The 19918-nt window shown below is 45.7% G+C and overlaps 1 protein-coding gene across 6 annotated transcripts in view; it reads right to left on the bottom strand.

Moving 5' to 3' along the window:
• The window catches only part of LOC110984009 (ras and EF-hand domain-containing protein-like), a 47072-nt gene that overhangs the window by 13895 nt on the left and 13259 nt on the right, over positions 1 to 19918 (bottom strand). For 2 of the 6 annotated variants that reach the window (XM_022243779.2, XM_022243781.2), the window contains 2 exons: positions 2067 to 2216; positions 436 to 622 (listed from right to left, as the gene is read on the bottom strand). In XM_022243779.2, coding sequence (XP_022099471.1) covers positions 436 to 622; positions 2067 to 2216 — 337 coding nt within the window. Of the gene's footprint in view, positions 1 to 435; positions 623 to 2066; positions 2217 to 4313; positions 5063 to 8949; positions 9567 to 17176; positions 17880 to 19918 lie in introns of those variants that run through there. The other 4 variants (XM_087131113.1, XM_022243778.2, XM_022243780.2 and 1 more) reach the window with 4 other exon arrangements.

The following is a 19918-nucleotide window of genomic DNA, read 5'->3' as shown; positions in this document are numbered from 1 at the left end:
TAATATGGATCATCAGTTAACACAAAATTGTTTGGAACATTATATTGCTGGCCTAGAAAATTACACCACGAAATGAGACCGATGAGGCTGGAAACGTAACAGTCCGTATTCCAACCCTTTAAAGAAATGTCTGAGGGCCAATGTCATGGAGCTGCTTAAGCATAAAAGTCGCTTAAGCGCGAAAAAGAAAGAGAACTTGCTTTAAAAAAAAAAAGGGATTCTTTCTAATACCAGTTCAAACTCTACATGATTATCATGCTAACCAAAACGCAGTTAAATGCGACTCCAAAACAACATGCATACATCCAGGAAGTTTCGGCTGGTTTACCTGACTTATCGAGAATTGTCTTTCCGTGCTTAAGCAAATTTGTGCTTACGTTCTATGGAATTGGCCCCTGCAGGGTCGACGACGTGTCGTCAGTCGACAGAACTCACCGAGTGGAATCGGCTGAGGTTGTTCTGCAGCTCGGTGATCTCGGCCTCCATCCTCCTCTTGAGCTCCTCCCTCTCTACCTGGGCCGCCTCCTGCTCTTCCTGCCGGACCCGCTGCTCCACCTTAGCCACCTGGGCCTCCATCTCAGTCTCCAGGTGCCGCAGGTGGCTGGAGTGAGAGTCGTTGGCTCTGGTGCGCACAGACAGACAGACAGACAGATAAGAGGCCAACCCGGTTATGCCGCGTCCGATGTTCCTTTGGCCATGAACGGCTCGAAGCAACGCCTACGGAAGCCGCCAGCTAACGGCTCCTGGCATTTCCTACGTAGACATGTTTCTTCTAGCCGTAGACTAGACATTTTGAATGCGGCTGATTACAAACTGAGAGGCAGAGATGGACCGCGCCCCTGGGATAGGAGGAACCCCTCAACTAATTGGGGCGGTCTAAGTACCCATGTTTCTCAACATGTACTTTTATTTAGTATTCGGTAACATACTTTAAACAGGCTGATTTAATGTCACTTCAATTACATGTGTGATGGAATTGGAACCATGAACAAACGAGGGAAAATTTTATCAGTCTCTCTCAAAAAAGTAACAGCTTCGTCGTTTTTTTTTAACATAACATATCATGTGAGTGGCCCGAACTGAAAGCACAGTTTAATTCAAACATGCTCCATTTGGTTTGCTTTTAGTCGCACATCAATGTGATCACAATTCCATGTCCAAAGCCAAACTATCAGGAGATCTCCAACGTGGCCACCATAATTATGACGCGATGCACTCCCTGTCTGGACATTTGCCAAGTCCTACAAACGACGGGCCTGACGTCAGCTCGGCAAATTTCATCACCTGACGCTTATTAACTCCTCGACATTTTTCGTTTGCCGTTAATTTTAAGCGGAACCGTAGAATGCTGAAGAGCAGTGCGTGTGGTGAATTAAACTAGGTCACCAAAAATCTTGGACGATTTTATCGGGTCCGGATACAGAGAAAACGTTAGAGTGGATTAAGTCTTGGAGGCGCATTTCTACGCCTGTTTTCTAAAATTTCAGGCCGCACGCACATTATTTTGAGCAAATCCCAGCATGCCCGGTTAGCCGAAGAGGTAAGGAGTGTCTGCGCAAGTGCAGTTCCTCCGCTTTTCTTTCTCATTTGCGGGTAAAGCTTAGGAAACACTAACGCATCTTTCAAAAATCCACCTCTGCTCAGAAAATCAATACCACACTCTCTGTACTTTATGCCTTTCAATGGGCCGGCCTACTCACAAATTGACCAGCGTGGAATATCGTGACTGTCCGTTGCAACTGACGTCTCACGTGTAGACTGATCAACATTAAATCAGCCTTTCCACTGTTCTGAATCTTTTTTTTTCCTTTTACCGCTTTTAACTCTTATACAATTTCTCAAAACACTGTCCGCGACACTGCAAACCGAAAATGCCTCTTGTGTCATTAATGATGGTGTAAAATCTGCAGTTTCGGACACGTTATTACCACCCAAAGCCGAACTTCCTGCAAACTTTGCATCCATCCAAAATGGCGGTCACTGTCCACGGGCACCGGTGGACACTCTGCACCTAACGTCGTAGAAATTTCATTCACGGCACGCAACAGCCGTCGGATCCGACTCACCTCTTCAGCGACTTCTCCAGCCGGTCCGTTTCCGACTGCTGCTGTTTGATGTCCTTGATGGTCTCGCAGATGATGTTCTCAAACTGGCTGAGGCACTGCGGCAGGTCAGCGGCGTGGAGCTGCTGATAGAGCTCGCAGACCTGCTCCTGGCTGTGAAGGCAACAAGAAGAACACGAAATACAACTCATGGATGGCAGGAAGGCCAACTTCCGAACGACAGATATTAAGCTTATAATAGAGAGTTTTGCGTGGTAGCCATCTTGCAGGGCATTTCCTTGGTTTGGCGGGGAAACTTCCTTTGTGCATATCCTTTTGAAAAAAAGCACTGGCCTGCAAGATGGCTGTCAAGCAAGCCCTCTACGGTTGTGGCTTGTGCGCGTATGAGCGCTGTTCAAACGGACATTTTCACAGCTGTTGATTAAATCCAGTTCTCAATAAATTTCCAATGAGACATCAGCTTGGTTGGAAAACTTGTTTGTTCGGTTCTTAAATGATTCACCTGGTATTCCACGCTAGGGCCACCCCCCCACCAAAAAAAAACACACCTCTCGTCTCTGTAAAGTGCAGAGGTGCACAGGGAATAACAGGTTTTCACGAGTCATTCTACCAAAATAGTTTGCTCAACTGGTGAGGTAACTGCCGTGCCCTACTGACCAGTTGTCTCGAGAGGTGCCGGCCGTTCAGACACCCGGTTGATCGTGTAATCATTTCATAGTCTCTCGGGACCCCGTGTGCTTCGTTGCAGACACCACGCGGCGTTACTTTCGTCGCAGCTGCACACTTGTGAAATCCGCATTCACCGGGGGCACACCTCCAGCACGTTCAGCGACAGCGGGTGTGCTACTTCCACCAAGACTCGCGGAGTATTCGAACCGACGGATGAACCGACAGAGCGGGCCGGCCAAACCCACGCTTCTGAGCTGAGTACTCAGCCGTGGGTTCCAATCTTGCCCAAGTACAATAGAGCCCGTCAAACGAACCGACCTGCACTTTGGGCAAACGATTCTTGTTGGAACACGCAGCCGCTGAAGTCGTTGGAAAAGTTAACAACTCACACCCCTGCCACGCAGAAATGCGAATCGGTAAACCATTATCCAGGGCACTACCAGCACACACTTCAGTTGTAACCTAAGCCAAGCTAGCTAGTGCAAAAAACTAATTGATGTTACTGTAACATTGACAGAAAAAAACACCCCAGATAAAACTCTTACCCTCACTATCTTCCGAGAGAAAGTCGTAAATACTTATAGGTGCCTGCACCTTTCCTTCAGTCGAAAAAACCCCAAATTAATTCACGCTCGTTGGAAACCTGCTTCCTTCAACATGAATTGGTTCTTTTTGAGAGCTGCGGATCCGTGGAGCAACAAGGCGGCGTACCCTTTTCTTTTGGCTTCGATCGATACAAAATCGATGGTGTTTTCTAAAGTAGGACGCGACAGAATGGGACCTGAATATACAAAAGCGTCTCGCGACGGGAGGATACCAAAGAAATACTCTGAAAATGTTGTTGAAGTTGAAAAAGTAACTCAAGAAAACAGTCGGCAAGAATCTTTGTTAGATATGTACTTTTTATGCACATTAGTTATGCATTCGACGGCCTCGTTGTCCTTGCATCTTTTCGGATTCTAAACATGTATCGGGCAGGAGAATTAATCAATTTAAATTGCCAATACAGCGATTAAAAAACACAAAACAGCCGTCTAGGCCGAAGTCGGGAACTCCGCTACTTAGCCGACAACCGTTTGCTTTCCTTATTTACCAGCAAACTCCTGCCGACCTTGGCATTTATAGTTGACAATGTTGCTTGGACTGAATAGAAAACTTCCATTTGGTACGATTCGTAACCGCTGCAACCAGGAAAAAGTACGATATGAGTTGGAAGGGACGAAATATCATGCATGACAATGCAATCTGTCGGAGCATTATGCCTCTGAAGTCAAGCCTGCAGATGGGAACTAGCGTTTTGCTAGACGGTGTATGACAGTTCTGGGGCTTTTTAGTAACTATTCTGCTACGGACGTGAAATTTTAAACCTGTTCAAATTTAGTTTCAGCATTTCACAAAGTTCTCACTGATCAACGGGGTCTGCTCGCGCAATTATCGTGGATCGCAGAACACCCATCAATTATTAAAAACAATCGCTAACGCCAGTGTTCAGCCTATAACGTCGAAAGATGAAACAGAAAGTATTGATTAAAAAAACAATTGAAAAAGAATGAAATTAGAGGTATGTGTGTTAATACGTACGCGGGCAAGAGAGCGAAAAGACTCTGCTCGAGTTGGAAGTCGCCGGATTCGCTCAGGCTTCGAGTTTTGCCTCTCTCCATGCCAGACTTTCAAAACAGAAGGAGACGACAACGACGATGACAATAACAGCGGGCTCCCTTGAGAGAGTTTTGTTCTCGCTTACAGTAAAATGGCTAGGCTCAACAAATGGACGTCCGATGTTGCCCTTTTCGTCAAATGTTCACTTCCCTCGAAATGGCATAGGGGACGTCGTTGTGCTGACTCTTAGAAGGGGCAGAATTTCAGATATTCCTGTGAGGAGATGAATCGTCCACGTAGCATAAAATGGCAGCAACGATATCGATGACAGACGAAACACCAGCGACGGTAACAGCGACAACCGCACGGGCGACTATCTGCGTAGCGAGCACTGGTCGAATCGCTACAGACTCGGGATTGAAAACTTTCCGCGAGAACAATCCGACTGACAGAGAAACGTCCGTCGACGGCATCGACACAAACTACGCATCCATTGAAAACAAAAACCAATAGAAACAAAAAAATCCGACGTCGTCTTCAAGTAGGCCTACTAAACACTAATGGAACACCCTGTCTGCAGAAGGGTGTTCGCGGTATGGAACAAAACCAAGGATACTGTCTTGTATGTGAAGCAGAAACTGCCAGATGTGGAGTTTTTCCAACAAGCACTGTTTTCTTTTACCTGCCGTTTCAAGCGCAAACAACAAGTGTCGCGGTCTCGTTCTGGTGGAGTGGGATGACAGGTCGGGGGTGTACATGCAAATAATATGCGAGAAACTGCGTCACGATATTTCTGCGCTGCGCAGATAGCTACACGACCAAAAAAACCCACGGTGAAACGCATACTAATTAGGCTGAGCATGCGGCAACAAAGTTCGATAGCCTACCTGCAGTGCGAAGCAAATTATGCGGGTACTTTTCAACACAAACGCCTGTGTAAATAAACTCGCTGACAGGTTGAGGGGGAGAATGGGTAGGCCTCATGGTAGGCATTTCAGTAGATGGTGACACTGGCATTGAGGAATACTTACAGCGAATCAATTTATCAGGCAATATCTTCCGGCAGTGTTGACTAGTCTTTTCAAATTTCAAAATTGTCCAGGAAGAATAAGACAGCCTGACACAGGTGCAGCCTCGAGTAACCCGTACTGCCTCGAAACATAAACAGAGATGTGTACCTCAAAGCGCTCCATTAAAAAAATTACGTAGCCTGAAGGCCAAAAAGAAGAAGTCCAAGTTCATAGCAAGGAACCAGTGAGAGCGAGATGTGACCAAATTTAATACGGTGACATAAAATTCATGGATTATTTCCAACATGCAGACCACAAATCTCATGTACTTTCTGAAATGTTATTCAAAGGAGGATTGGAAGGCATACAGTTGAGAACTCCAACCTCCAAAAAAAAATGTAAACACCCTGAGAGTTCTAGCAAACCGGAGCGTCACAACGGGAACCAGCGAAGCCAGCTCTACAGAATGCATGGTTCAAGCATGTGTCAAGTACCCTCGCGACACGACCGTCAGCTGGTTTAAGGCCGTCGTTGATGGCTCTCTGCAGACACTGCGACCGTACTGTTGTTGAAAATACTTCACTTCCACTCGTCGACGGTCACACACAGGTCAGCGCAATAAAACTTCACGGCAGGGAAATAGGAACCCTGGCCTTGCTTTCCAATTTCACTGCGTTGGCTGCCTTGAAAATGCAAAGCTTTGAAATGATTTGGAGATTGGAATAAGCGGAGAGCAAATTTCACACAATTATGCTCGAATGCGCCGTTTTCAATGGTGACATGAAACTCCAACCTGATCGAACCTCAGCCAGCCGCCACACGACCCATGTCCACCAACGGGGCACAGCCAGAGAAAAAAAGAATCGGTGAACCCGGAAGAAAACGTGGCAGTGGCAAGAACCAACGAACAACTGTACTTGTGCATGGCTAGGGGGCCGGGAATTGAACCTGGGACCACAGTGGTGAGTGGTGGGTGCTTTGTGCGCGCGCCGGTGCCCTCGTGCCATATCCCGAGGGATCTCATTCGACGCTCGCGGTGTAACGTACCGAGGCCCATAAACCTATCGTTGGAAATTTTATTCGGTAATAAAAAAACCTCTCTTCGGTGACTTTGTTTTTTAAATGGGCACCAGAGCTTAAGTGCATACAGTTGAGGGCAGGTATTTAGTCCCCTGATATATGCAAGAGTGGAATTAATATTTTATATCGCTGCCGCATCAGGCAAACCCAGTAACTGAATAGATTTAGGGGCTTTTAATTGATAATTTGATGTCTTTGCTTGAAAAAAAAGGACACAATCTATTACTCTATGGGCAATTTGCCATCACTGGGTATGTGCACAAACGAAACATTTTTCACACCGACATGCGAGTCACGTATTTAAGTTCCACACGATGTAAAATGTACACGACGTGCATGTCATCGTGAACCGCGCTCTACTTTTGACTGGCCCTCAGCCGTTCTGGCCGTAAATAAACGTCTGCCAACGTCTGGCGCAGAATATTCACATCTGAGGGTTCGGGCATGCAGAGGTCACAGAATGGTAGATCGGCCAGCTGCCTTGTCTGGGATGATTCATGAAAACAAATCGAATAATTACGAATTGTCGTAGAATTGTGTATGCAAGCACGGATACCAGTCGTGGTCGGGTGACAGAACGGTCACACTGGTAGAATTCAATGCCAGAGGGCTTGGATTACCCGCTCGTGCCGAATTTTACATGAGACGACAGCGGCGACAACGACAGCAATGACAAGGGACATCGACGACCACTACAAAAACAAAGACTCAGTTTGTGTTCACAAAATTATGGCACTTATAGAAAATAAAACCCGCTTTAGATGAAAAACATATCAGCCAGCTTAACGTCACAAAAAGCACAGTTTATGCACAACAGAATCAGGCGGGAAAACCAGCTTAAACATCAAGCGAAATGTGTAACCAGCCATTTTACGAATTGCCCGCAAAGAACGTCAAACGTGGCATTTGAACGCCCACACCTTGCCTCCCACACAAAGTCTATACCCAGGACCGACCACTGAAAATCGAACACTGATCAGCCCATAGACGAAAAGGGATAAATACACATCAGATTCATCAGATGAGGAAGACGTGCCTAGATTGATTGATTTCTTGTACGCCAGGTGGTCGATGGGTTCCAATCTGACCTTTTACATCAAAGCTTGAAATATTCGACCGCGACTAACATAATGTCTGTATAGCTCTGTATTTGAAGGCCGCGACCTGCATAACGGCACGCGCGCATGCGTATCTGGAAACAAACCGCGCGCTTCGGGAGAAGAGGGTTTTATATTTTTATTTTTTTTTTCAAATTCCAGCTCACTCCAAGGAAACAATCAAGTTCGGCTGGTTAGGTTGCACAGGCTCCTGAATGAGGTACTTTGCCTTATGGCAAGCCATTCAGTCCATGTAGGGCAGTCCGTCAGGTGTGGAACACTCGACTGCAAACAGAACCATGCCTCGCATGTTCGACACTGTGTAAAAAGTGCCCATGCTCCATGACGGGAACAGGGCCGGCGAGGAAGCAAGGGACAGTGGCCCCTTCCGGCGTCAGTGATGCTTGAGGGGAAAACAACCCATGGAAATCCTTTCATGGGCGCTAATCTATGTTTGTCCTTGTACAGAATCATGGTATCCTCACTAGTTTGACAACAAAATCATTTCAAAAGGGGGTTTGCAAACTAACATTCAAGGCAAGAGTTCAGCGTACATTGACAATTTTACCGTCCGTGTACTCGGCAATAATGATAACAATGCACAGTGGCGTTTAAGGGTGCTACCTGAAGACACTTAATTACGGACAACACAATATCGACGAAAAATTCGTCACTGGATGACCAGAAACATTTTTAGGCGTGCACGAAAGGGCATACCTGACATCGTTACTTTCCACGAGGGTGCTCGTGAACATTAGCCAATTTGAAATATGGCGAACGCAATAGGGGGCGCAATTTGGTCTGGGTAGAATCTTGTCTGCCTGCTCAAAAACTTACCCTCTTTGAGATAGCGCCATCCTATTGTGTCTGCCACTCTAAGTAGGGTTCACGAATCGTGCCTTCTCGAACCATGCTCTATTATATGGCAACATGTTTCTCACAACAATAAGGAAAGTTCTCGATCTATTCATGGTCAGTGTGTAGCTTCGAGAAGCGAGTGGTATCCTTCTTAAAGGCCGGTTCACATACTTAGCGCAAAAGTGAACACAAACACGCATTGGTGACGGCTGATCAAATAGTCGCGCTTCGAATTCGCACGAATTGAAGACCCGATCAACTCCAGCGAAATTTCGCCGCAATTTTTCGTGACGTCAAATTCGCCTCGCTTTCCCCCTCAGTATGATCAGACCCTTATACTCTTGACAACTTAAAGAAAAGCGTCAACGGGCTGGACGTTATTTGGTCCGATCTGTCGTGCAAAGTTGCGTCATTGTGTTTCCACGTCCCCGCAAGCAAACGGTAAAGAAATAAAGAAGAGGATGAAGATTTCCAAAACTATTATTTGCCAACTGTCAATGTGGAGACACTTCTCGTGAACACGAAAAGCAAAACAGGAAACATTTTCGCTTTGACCATGCTTTGACATTTTACCTCTCTTCCTCGGTGTCCTCACTGACGTCGGTGAGGGTGTCGTCCTCGCTTGCACTTTCCTGGCGAGCCTCGAGGGCACCAGCCGGGCTCTCGCCAGCCCAGAGTCCGATGGTCGTTTCCTCGGCTATGACGGGTAGCGCCCGGCCCGTTCTCCGGCTCGCGTCGGCCCGCCGGCCGCTGCCCGACCGCGCGCCAGCCATCCACTGCTCGCTTCCGGTGGATTTCCTGACGTGTCTTGGGTAGTATGCTTTTCCTGGCGCCCGACTGCCAAGGTATACGCGAGAAAGAGCGAGGGGCGGCGGCACGGACGCCGTGGAAGCGCGCGACGGCCCTCCTCTTGCAGCTGTCACGGCTCAAATTCAGAACGACTGGAAATGTCAGGAACACAATTTCAATCCCCTCGCTGGTCCGTGCGAAAAGATCGACTTTTCCGAGAGTCTGCACAATTCGTGGTGACATACAGTGGAACTGCGTGCCATGCAATAATCCCAACAATGTCAATGCCGCCAAAGCCTTCAGAAATTAAAAAGAAGCCATCGAGAAGGAAGGGTGTGTGTCTTACACAAAAACCCCCTTTTTGTTGCCGGCTCAATGAGGAGCCTTCAATGTGAGCGAGTTATCGTCACTCGTGCTGCTTTCTCTGTTCTCATAAAAAAGAGCTCGTAAACCTTTCACTGTGGTGTACCAAAAAAGGTACAGATTTTCATGGCAGCTATAGTTTGTCGGCCTTTCCATTGAACGTCTATCATTCATGGCTCAGCAACTTCGTTCATTGGCCTGGCCTTGGTCTCCATCCACATAAAGAATTCGGTAACAATGCCCTTATTTTGCTCTCCTAGAACTCATACGACAAACCGTTCCGAGGGGCTGTATATGCCCTCACACGGGCTGCGCCATTTCCTACAAAATGTGAGTAGACTCGCCTCCTCAATAGTCATTCTCAAAGTCCAAAAAAAAAAACCTTCGGCTTGTCTTTTCCAGAAGGCTACCCGCTGGGAGTATCAAAGAGGCCATGTAATCGCGAGCCGTCACATTTTAATTAAACACCGGACACTGGCAGCTAAGGATATCAAAATTAATGTAACCGTTAATTGGGTTATTTGCGTAGCCGAGGTCATGCGTTTAGAGCCTGCATATCGCTTTGCATTGTAATGCAAGCAGGCCTCTAGAACTTGGTTGATGTCGAGCATTCCAGCGGCTGTTTGGCGCTGAAGGATTACATACCACATTCGCTGACAGAGCCAGTCTTGCAGCAAGCTACGACAGACCTTATGAGAATCTGTCTATAGTTTTCTTTGGCGCCGCCTATGGAGGCTTTGCGTGGTAGCCATCTTGTTGGGCAAGTTGTTTTGTTCCACAGGGAAACCTCCCTTGTGCATACCACGTGACACAAAAGCACTGGCCTGCCAGATGTCAGCCGTGCAAACCCTCTTTGGCCACATTTTCACGGGGACAGTCAGAGACCTGTCAAGACACGTTAACCGTTGTTTTCCCAACCTGTTATAACACTACTAGTGCTTTCAGACAACCGATGCCTATTTTTTAATTGGAAACATCTCAGGGGCCAAACCCAATTCCAGTGTAACAAGGTTTTGATAAAACTGGAACGAGAGAAAAATCTCTCAGGGTCTATACCCACAAAAAAGTAAACTGGCTCAGAAACATATTTCCTTTTCCCCTCTCAACTTGTGCGCTTGTTTTGCTTTTGGTAGGCCTAAACAATTACTTTTTGAATCGGCCGTGTTCAAGTTATTAACCCCACCAGAAACTAAAAAGTTTAAATATAATTCATGCACCCACTCAGGTGAAACGCCGACGCGGCGATGTAAACACGTGTTCAGCCATCAACACTACTTTCCAAAATTCAACCAAACCAGGAAATCGGCTTCGGTGATTAAATCAGAGAGAATCGGCGAATCAAAAGAAAAGGGAGACAGTACGCACCGTCCCGTGAATCCAGGCCCACTTCCCAAGCCAACACCAACATATTTTTTGCCATTACCCGATAAAAAAAAAGATTGCTTTGACTCAAGGGCTCTCGGTTAAATGCCCGGTACCTGCTTATTTCTTTGGGAGTGAGTGACGTCCAGAAGCACGCGCATAATTGCACATTAACTGACTGGAATTTTTCCAAATTCAGAATGACATAAACACAACCTGAAGCACTTCTTTGGTACCAGTATTTCGGGAAAAACAATAGACTCAAGGATCCCAACCGATGCGGGCTGCAGTATTTTGTCGACGGTGTTATCCAATCCTGACCGCCATGTCGCGCATGCGTGATGCAGCCTAACAGCCATATTTACTGACAATCGAGAAATCATGAGAACTCCATCGCATTCATTGCGCAATCACTTTGAGTCTCCATCTCATTAAAGTCGTGAGTCAAAAAAAAAAAAAAACCAAGACATCTTTTACAAGACTTTGTGTACGGAAATTTGCCAGGCAGTCCATGTATATGGAAGTCAGTCTCCAAAAAGAAATCGAACAGCATATCCAAATACAACCGATAATTTAGGATATGCACATGAAGTAGGATTTACATATTTACATTATGGTTCCGTGCACCAAACGTGATAGTTACGAAGTGTTACCGTGGTTCTTGTGACCGGTGCGTTGAGCTCTGTAGATACACGCGATACAGAGATTTAACCTACTAGCAATTTGGTGTTAATTTGTCTATCGAATGACCCTGAAACGATGTTTAGACCACACTGCCACCAGTTGTGGCACCGGGCCATCTGGTATTTGGGTCACGGCCAAACTAGGGCTGACAATGGAGCAACACGTTCGTCCAGGGCTCTGGGGTGAAGGACTCCGATCACCAGCCCTGGTTTAAAAAATTGTATCACCGACTGATATTGAGTTTTAATCTCTGCGAAGCAATGGCAGGTACAGGCTATATAAGGACGCGCTCTCCTTTTTTTGACAACGATGCGGGGACGCAGAATGTTCCACTTCCTCATGGTGGCGGTCCATACGAGGGTTAAAACGTAACATCAAGAACCCAAATCTTTGACCAATTTAAACTTGTGCAGACTTATAATATTCTGCACATCTTCTTGCTATAGGAGAATGTATTCAAGGGACCAAAAGGTCACCTCAATAGACAAGAAACAACGCCAGGAAAAATCTGGAAAAGGCACTCCTCTTGTTGCGAAGGGAGGGAGTCGCTCTCTGTTTGGACTTGGAGCGGGAAAGCAAAAAAAAAAGGGTTAAAAACCTTCCCCTTTATGGTGCTTTGAAAAATAGGCTCTTGCGATATGTGCCAGAAACATGATTTTACATCGTGCAGCATCATGATAATTGAACGATAGCAGGTCGGTGCCGTTTCTTGTAAAACACTTTTAAGCCTATCTTATACACGACTAGGTAACCACGAGACTGAACGAAAACATATGGAACGGGAGGCGGGAGCCAGCCGCGTAAAAGTGGAACAGGTTTCCAGGTTGATGGCAAATAATATATCAACAGGTGTCCTGCGTGGAATGCCATTACGGCCTTGCTGAGGCGATCCCTTGGTTACGGTCCCCCGGCTGAATTGATTCGTACGCGGTTGGGATTGTTCGCATCACAGTTGACTGTAAGGCAGGGGAGGACGGTTGCCATGGTGGTAGCTTTTGCGTAGAAGGTGTCGTCCAATGAGAAGACTTCTGTAATACTCGCAATCGTTGGAGCAAATAAGACAACTGCTCTCATTGGTATGATAAAGAATCCATACGAGTGTCAACTTGCTCCTTTACATTCAATCATGGAGCTAATAGAATTTCATATTGGGTTTTTATTATTACTATTTCTATTTTTGTGGAGAATGAAATAAGGTAGTATTGGTTTTATTCCATTATTCAAACATTTCCCAACGGTTAAATTCTATGCCATGCAAACACAGTGCTAACTTCAGTGTACCGAAAACGGCGGACGATTTTCATATCTATGCGGGGTTATTTTAACATGGGAAAGTCACAGCTGTGACCACGGAGGTCGATCTGCTATAAAATACGCACAAGATTACTCATGCAGGTTCACCGGCATTTCACAATACATGGTTAGTTATCTCGTTTAATTTTCATATGGCATGTGTTTCAAGATGGCGAAATTCATTTCAAAAGAAACTTATTGAAGTATCGATCCAAAAATATTGGCACAAGCAAAGCGTGCCGACACACGGGCTAGCATGCAGTGATTCGGACAATGTGCAAGGTTAAGTCCGCCTTCTGCAGAAAGAGGGGCGATTTCGTGGTCTATGAAGTATTTCCTTAATTAAACGGTTGTGGCTTTAAATTGAGGACCGCCAAACGTTTCACTTAAATCCAAGACACAATCAATGACGACAAAGCAAAAACACAGGGCTAAGCCTTGTTGATTTCATCGGCTGTAGATGTACGCATACATGTTTAATATGCATAAACGGCGTGCCGTTCCACCTGCTTGATTCCGTTTAACTAAGTACAGACTTTTTAATCCACTTCATTGGGCTTTGTCTCGTGGAAACTGACAACCAATGGTGACATTTATCTCTGCGTGAGTGTGCTCGTGAGTGACGACAACCAGGCTGACAATTTTTCCCAGAAATGGTGAAACTGAAATGTAGCTGTTTAGGGTTTGCATAGGGGTTGCGCCCTCAAGCCAAGGATTAAAGGCAAGGATGTGACACAGAAAAAGATCAAGAAAAAAAAAAAAAAGCGAGAACAAGTGAGCCCTCTGGTACTGGTAACTACTTTAAGACTTTGAGGTAAGATTGACCCGAAATTGGGTCCCATTTGGCGTGACCCTTTTCTGGGTCAAATTATGACCCCATTTTTGTCATATTTGACCCAGAATACGAACCGAAAGGGGGGGTCATATTTTGACCCGGAAAAGGATCACGCCGAAAGGAACCCAATTCTAGGTCAATCTCACCCCAATGTTTTAGAGTGTGCAAGGCTGCCGCTTCCACCTCACATGACATCACTTTTCCTTGCTCATCCAGATGAAAAGTCGCAAATCGCTAGCGATTTCGCGGGCTTTTAAGGTGCCAAGAAGATCAAATCCAACGCGTACAAGAAAAGCATATGTAATACTGGACACTACAAGTCGTTTGCGATCGGGGAGCCAGTGAAAAAAAGTATACACAGGATCAAAAGTCCGTAAAACTTTTCATCTAAATTTCCTGGCTGAAGCTTGTCAGGAGCACTACGTTGCCAAGTCGCAAACGGAAAATACACGTATTGCTGAGCCAGTTTAAATGATCAGCGAGAGGAAATTTCCAACTTTTCAACACAACCTTGTGTCTTGTTTTGTCAAGCCTGCCATGGCATTTATGTGCTCTGAGGATGTCTAAACTTTGTAGCACCATTTTTAAGTTAAAATTGTATGTCTGAGCATAAGCCTGAGGGTCCTTTCTCAATTCTCGTTAAATACACCCCGGCACGCGATAGAATTAACGAGCACGCAGATTTTTTTTTTATTTCTCCAGGCTGGAATTAGATAAACATAGAAATGAGGGATTCCGACTGATCCGATGCTCACCTTAATGAATATTCCAACGAGCTCTTGAATCTATCGCGTTGAGATAGGTTCCAATGCTGCGACACGCTTTTCACTCGTGTCAACAAAAACGACCAGTTAATTATTGTCAGATCTCTGTCCAATTTAGCACCTGCGTCAAGCGGGATATTTTGAGATCCACAAAATAATCATCTTCAATCGATACCGCTAATGAATGAGGAGATTCCGACGTTAATTTGTTTAAAATATAAACCGACGAGTGGCGCGCAAGTGGAATATTGCTTCCACTGCTCTCGGTGAAACGCGCAACAATGGAAAAGGGCTCTTTTAGTTCAAATAATCATTTTTTTCAATCTAGCATCTTCACGGTACAGACAGCCAGTGTACAATTTTCGTAGGGGCAGATGTAAATGAAGTGCTACGGATGAGCCAGGCTGTGTGGATTTCGGTCGTATTTATACAGAAGTTTTATTACAAGCTTGATTGCAGTAACTGAATTTTCATACTCTGCTTGATGCAAAAGGTTGGGATGTTAAACAGAACTTGTAATTACATTTCTATAGCCCATTAAGGCGATTGTCGAATCCGAGTGAATTGAACAACAGAAAATAGTCTGTATAGGCGCAATGTGAATGGGCCTGTATGGATGTGAACCACCGACAATGTATACCCCGAGCAACCGGATCTTACTTGAGGACTTCCCCCCCCCCACGCTGCAGCTTTTAGTGATGGGAACCAAGCCCCGTTACATGTGGTTCGGTTCAGGCAGAGAGAAATTAGTTATCCACGTGGCGCATGGAAGCCCCCTCATCGGCAACAAAGGGAGAGGCTGGGCCGAAAACTGGAGACATTAACTGCCGTGCACCCGTCGCCCACGGTTGTTGTCGGTCGCCAAGGGCGTCGTTGCCATCTCTGATGCCAGACTATGTCCAAACCAAGTGCACTGTGGCTAGGGTTTCGGTTTTCTCAACTCCATGACACTAGGTGCGATAGTCCAAACCACTTTCATCTCTCTGTTCGATTTGAAAATGAGACATGTAGGCCTACAAGTGTGAAATACCCGAAGCTGTCAGCTGGCGCTGTAGTAGGCCACTGCGTTTGTTTCCTGCCGTAGCCAAATACAATGTTTAAAAATAAGGCCAGTCAGTAGCCGTAGCCGCAGTTTTTAAATACGGACTGATGTCAAAGATGGCGGATTGGAAATCCAGTTAAAACTGACGGCGTAGTGCGCATCACTTAGCCAACAGTCCAGGACCTGGTAGTAGTTTTACACAACTGAACTAGACTAAAACCCAACATCTAGCCACCGAAATGGCGGTCGGTGCAATTAAAGGATTGGGTCGCAAGAAATGCTGGTAGATTTGCTGGACTAGGCAGGTAGGGACTAGAGGCAAACTTAGGGGACAACTGGGGAAATACCGGACGCAAATGTGATCGAGATAATCCAGTGATACCAACCACTCGCTCTGCCCTCGTGAAGGCGGGGAATACATCCCTGCACCCGTGTGCTTACAATGTAAATAGCGGTCGCACATGAGGAGCCATCTTTTCGTTCCGAGGACTGAGTTCCATTCGAGGACATTGTCGCCTGGGAGACGTGTGCGAAGCTAAACTGGGATCTGTTCGAACCATCAGATTTGCTGGTACTGGTGGACATAAGGGGAGCTGAACTGAAAGGTATCAGTTTAGACCAAGATACTGAAACAAAACAACTTAGTGCGATATGTCCAGTCCGGATATTTAGCCGCCTCAACCGATGGAGACGGCAGAAAGGCAAAAGCAATAGACAGGTACCGGATGGGTCAGGTTTGTGAGCAGTGTGAGCTAGATGGAACCACGACCGCGGACAGATTTGGCAACATCGGGCGCCAAGCGTCGGTGGGCCTATACCTCTTCGAATGTGAACAAAGATCTTAACCAATGAAGAAGGCGAATATGGGAACAACGGTTGGATGGTAGAAATAATAATGAAGCACTGGATCAGTTTTCGAGGTTCAGGTGTGATACGAAGCAAGCCTGGATTTGAGAAACTGTGCCACTTGGTGGGGACCAGGGAAGGACCAAAAGCTTCCACGCGAAGGGGAGACAAGAACAGGATCCGAGCCAAGGCTACGCTTATACCATCGCAGAAATGCATCCACGGATAGGTCTAAACTTACGCCATTGTGGGGGTTGTTTTTATTAATACTAATGTTTGGTTCGATAGATGTGACATGCAAGGCCGCAATGAACCGCGCACCTGTTACACACTTCGACGAAAGACAGATGGCATAACATTTCGAATGCCAAGTACATGTATATAAGTGCCACACGTGGAACTGGAATTAACTGCCACAATTTGGCAAGAACTTTCAGGGGAAAATCAAAACAGTATTAATTTGATACCAAAAAAGAAATCAGTACTGAGATGGTGGATCCCGAAGGAGCACTTGATGCATTACCCGCTGCAGGTGTTAGTTAATTGCGTAATTACAAAAACAGAGCGCCAAATGGCAGAAGGGCATTTCTACGCTATTATTCTCAGGGGAAAAGAAAAAAATTACAAACACGACAGCGAATCTTATTCATCTGTGTGAAAGAGTACAATCCTTTGACCAATCACACGCCTGAGAAAACTCTGGCACGACCCTCCTCTTACTACAATACTGGATCCACCCCTCGAGTAACCTAAAGGCTTAACGTGAACGCAATAGGCTCCGGTAGAAACTTTCCCCTTGAGATTCACGTCTTAAAATCATACCTTGGTACGAGGCACAGTGATCCATCCAGCTGACTGACAAACGCCTCCCAGGAGATCTGCGCTGAGGACGGCGCGCTCCCTCGACCGCTCCTGGTCCGTTCCCGTCCCCCCTTCCTGGCGAACAGCGTCCCAACGCTCTGGAAGCCCTTGATGAACTCGGCCACGGAGATCTGGCCGTCTCCGTTGGAGTCCAGCTCCCGGAACACCTCAACCAGCTCGCTCTCCAGGATGGCCAGGTCCGAGCACAACAGCTTCAGGTCGTCGTACTCGATGTAGCCGCTGTTGTTCGCGTCGCAGGCGGCGAAGAGCTGGCGCACCCGCGCTTCGTCCAACCGATCCATGTATGTAAGAGACTACTTCCGAGATCCCACGGCGAAAAGTTGTCACATTGTGGACCGAACTTGTTGTCTACACTTCAGTACGAATCCGTCTGGCTTGACTGGTTTCCTCTTGACAGATCTGTCCCTCCGGTGTTTATTTTTGTCACAGGAATCCTTGATCAGTTGATAAAGGGGACATTATCCGTTTTGTGTCTAATCCAAGCGCTGATACTGCACTGCTCCGGAATACTGCACGCTGTTGTTATTTGATCAGAAATATTTTATGTACACTTTTTACGATGAGCTCCTCCACGAACGCAAATTCACGACTGTAGATGTACATGCACGCACAATATCCGGGCAGCGCGGAGTGACGATCCCTTTTGTGGTAAAAACAAACACGGGCCAAAGCGCGCGCACCTGTTGCACGCCTCATTTGCATAACGTTTGCATAATCACACTCCCTGCAGCGCGCAAAAGTTTCGGGTCTGGCCGGCATTCTGTCGCACTCCGACGTCAATATCCAATATTAACCCAGGCTGGGGCTAGTTGAATAGAGAAAAGGTAAGCTGACGAAACGACAACATATGGACAGACTTTGAAATCGGATTGTAAAGATATGATGTTATCAGCATTTATGCATGTATATTCAACTCCGCGTGTTAACACGTTGGCTTGCTCGCTTCGGCCTCAGGCAAATGTTACATTACGTCTAAGTAGCAATCTCTAGGTAGATCCTTAGTGGAATGGCCAAAGTTAAACCGCAGAGACTGAAATTTAAAAACGCTGAGTAGAATGGATTTGAATATATTTACATATAAGACAATCAAATATCTATTTGATATAAAACCTCGTGTTGAAATTTTCTGGAAAGTCAATTTGAAAATATCAGGTCATAACACTGATTTCTTGAATAGAAAATTTAACTGCACCACCGTTTAACATTAAAATGGTGACGCTCTGAAAGGAGACATTAATTTGGTCGACAGATAATTAAAGAACCTTGATATCGAGCATAATGAACTGAAAATCGTTCCGCTTAATGGCTTCCTGATAAATCAGTTCGATTCGAATGAAAACCATTCCGAAACATACTTATTGCGGATGGGTTTGAACGCATATCGACTCCATTTTGAACTGTCAGAATCACGGAATACGTCATTTCCAACGGCAACATTCCAGAAATATGTCGGGTGAAATGAACTGCGTTTAATCGATCCGGACTCATTATTTAAAACAACTCGTCATAATAAAACAACGTCATGACTGAATAAAAACTCTATATCAAAATATGCGAAGCGTGGCGCACTGGACTGGGCTTATTTTCAATCATGTTTCAGCTTTTGAGATAAAACTTTTTCGGAAGAGTGAACAGCAATTTTATATAAACATGTTTGTTTGCTAGGCTGGATTTAGTCTGACTGTTACTTTGTTTGACCGTGTGCGTGCAGCTACTCTGCGTTTGTGTGTGTGTTTTTTTTTTCTTTGAGTACTTATTATTTACTTCAGATTATTGAAATAACGCTGATACATTTTGACGCACTCTAATTTTCTCTTATTGTCTTCGTTTACAGATGTACTGTTTTAAGGGTAATTATGCACACACTAATTGACAGTTAAAGAATTGTTATCGCTATAAATTTTTTTCGCCTTAGTTCTAAAGACTTAGGACGAATTAATGTATACATAGATCTTAATTTTGGTTTCACCGACCCGCATGGATACATGTATCTAAAGAATACTTGGCTACCGCCATCTTGTAGGAGGGAACGTCATCCTGAATAGGAGACCAATGTCATTACCTTAGTTGCTGAATACAAATACGCACATTCGCTTGGCACAAAATTGAAAGATGCAGTCTCGGCAAGAGATGATAGGTTCGGCGAGGTCGAGCGTTGCGCAATTTACAAAAGTGCCGAGAGATCGTCGTCATATAAAATTCGTATTAGGCGTAAATTGCGCTGCTTTAAATTATTCCTTGAGCGGTTCCACGATAGGTTGGGACCGCCTTTTGTGGGCTGCATGCCAAGCCGTGCCCGTAGTACGGTTCCAGGAATCGCCAAATCGAACTGAGGCATGCAATGCAAAGATTCATTCGCGTCTTCAGGGTCGTTCAGCTGCTAGATGTTACGACAACCCATTCAGGTTGTCGATATTTTGCCCGTACAGCGTCACCCTGGAAAGTAAATATCGTAATAGCCACAGGAACATTCCTCTCCTTAGCTTTTTAACTGTCACTCCTACGTGAATGGTTCACGGCTCAAAATGATCGAAAAAAAGAAAGAAACAGTTACACGGTGATCAGATTGAACGAAAGAGGAAAGAGCTGCAAACTGCCTTGCCCACGGACACTGCATACATCCCAAGCTGAATCTGAGTAAAAAAGCAGGGTACTTCGTCAAGCGGGAGTGGTTTGATGTAA

This window comes from Acanthaster planci, linkage group LG21, assembly GCF_054643075.1.
Source record: "Acanthaster planci isolate LZ-2023a linkage group LG21, COTS_SCS, whole genome shotgun sequence".
Classification (NCBI taxonomy): domain Eukaryota; kingdom Metazoa; phylum Echinodermata; class Asteroidea; order Valvatida; family Acanthasteridae; genus Acanthaster; species Acanthaster planci.
This window is presented reverse-complemented; position numbering and strand designations above follow the sequence as displayed.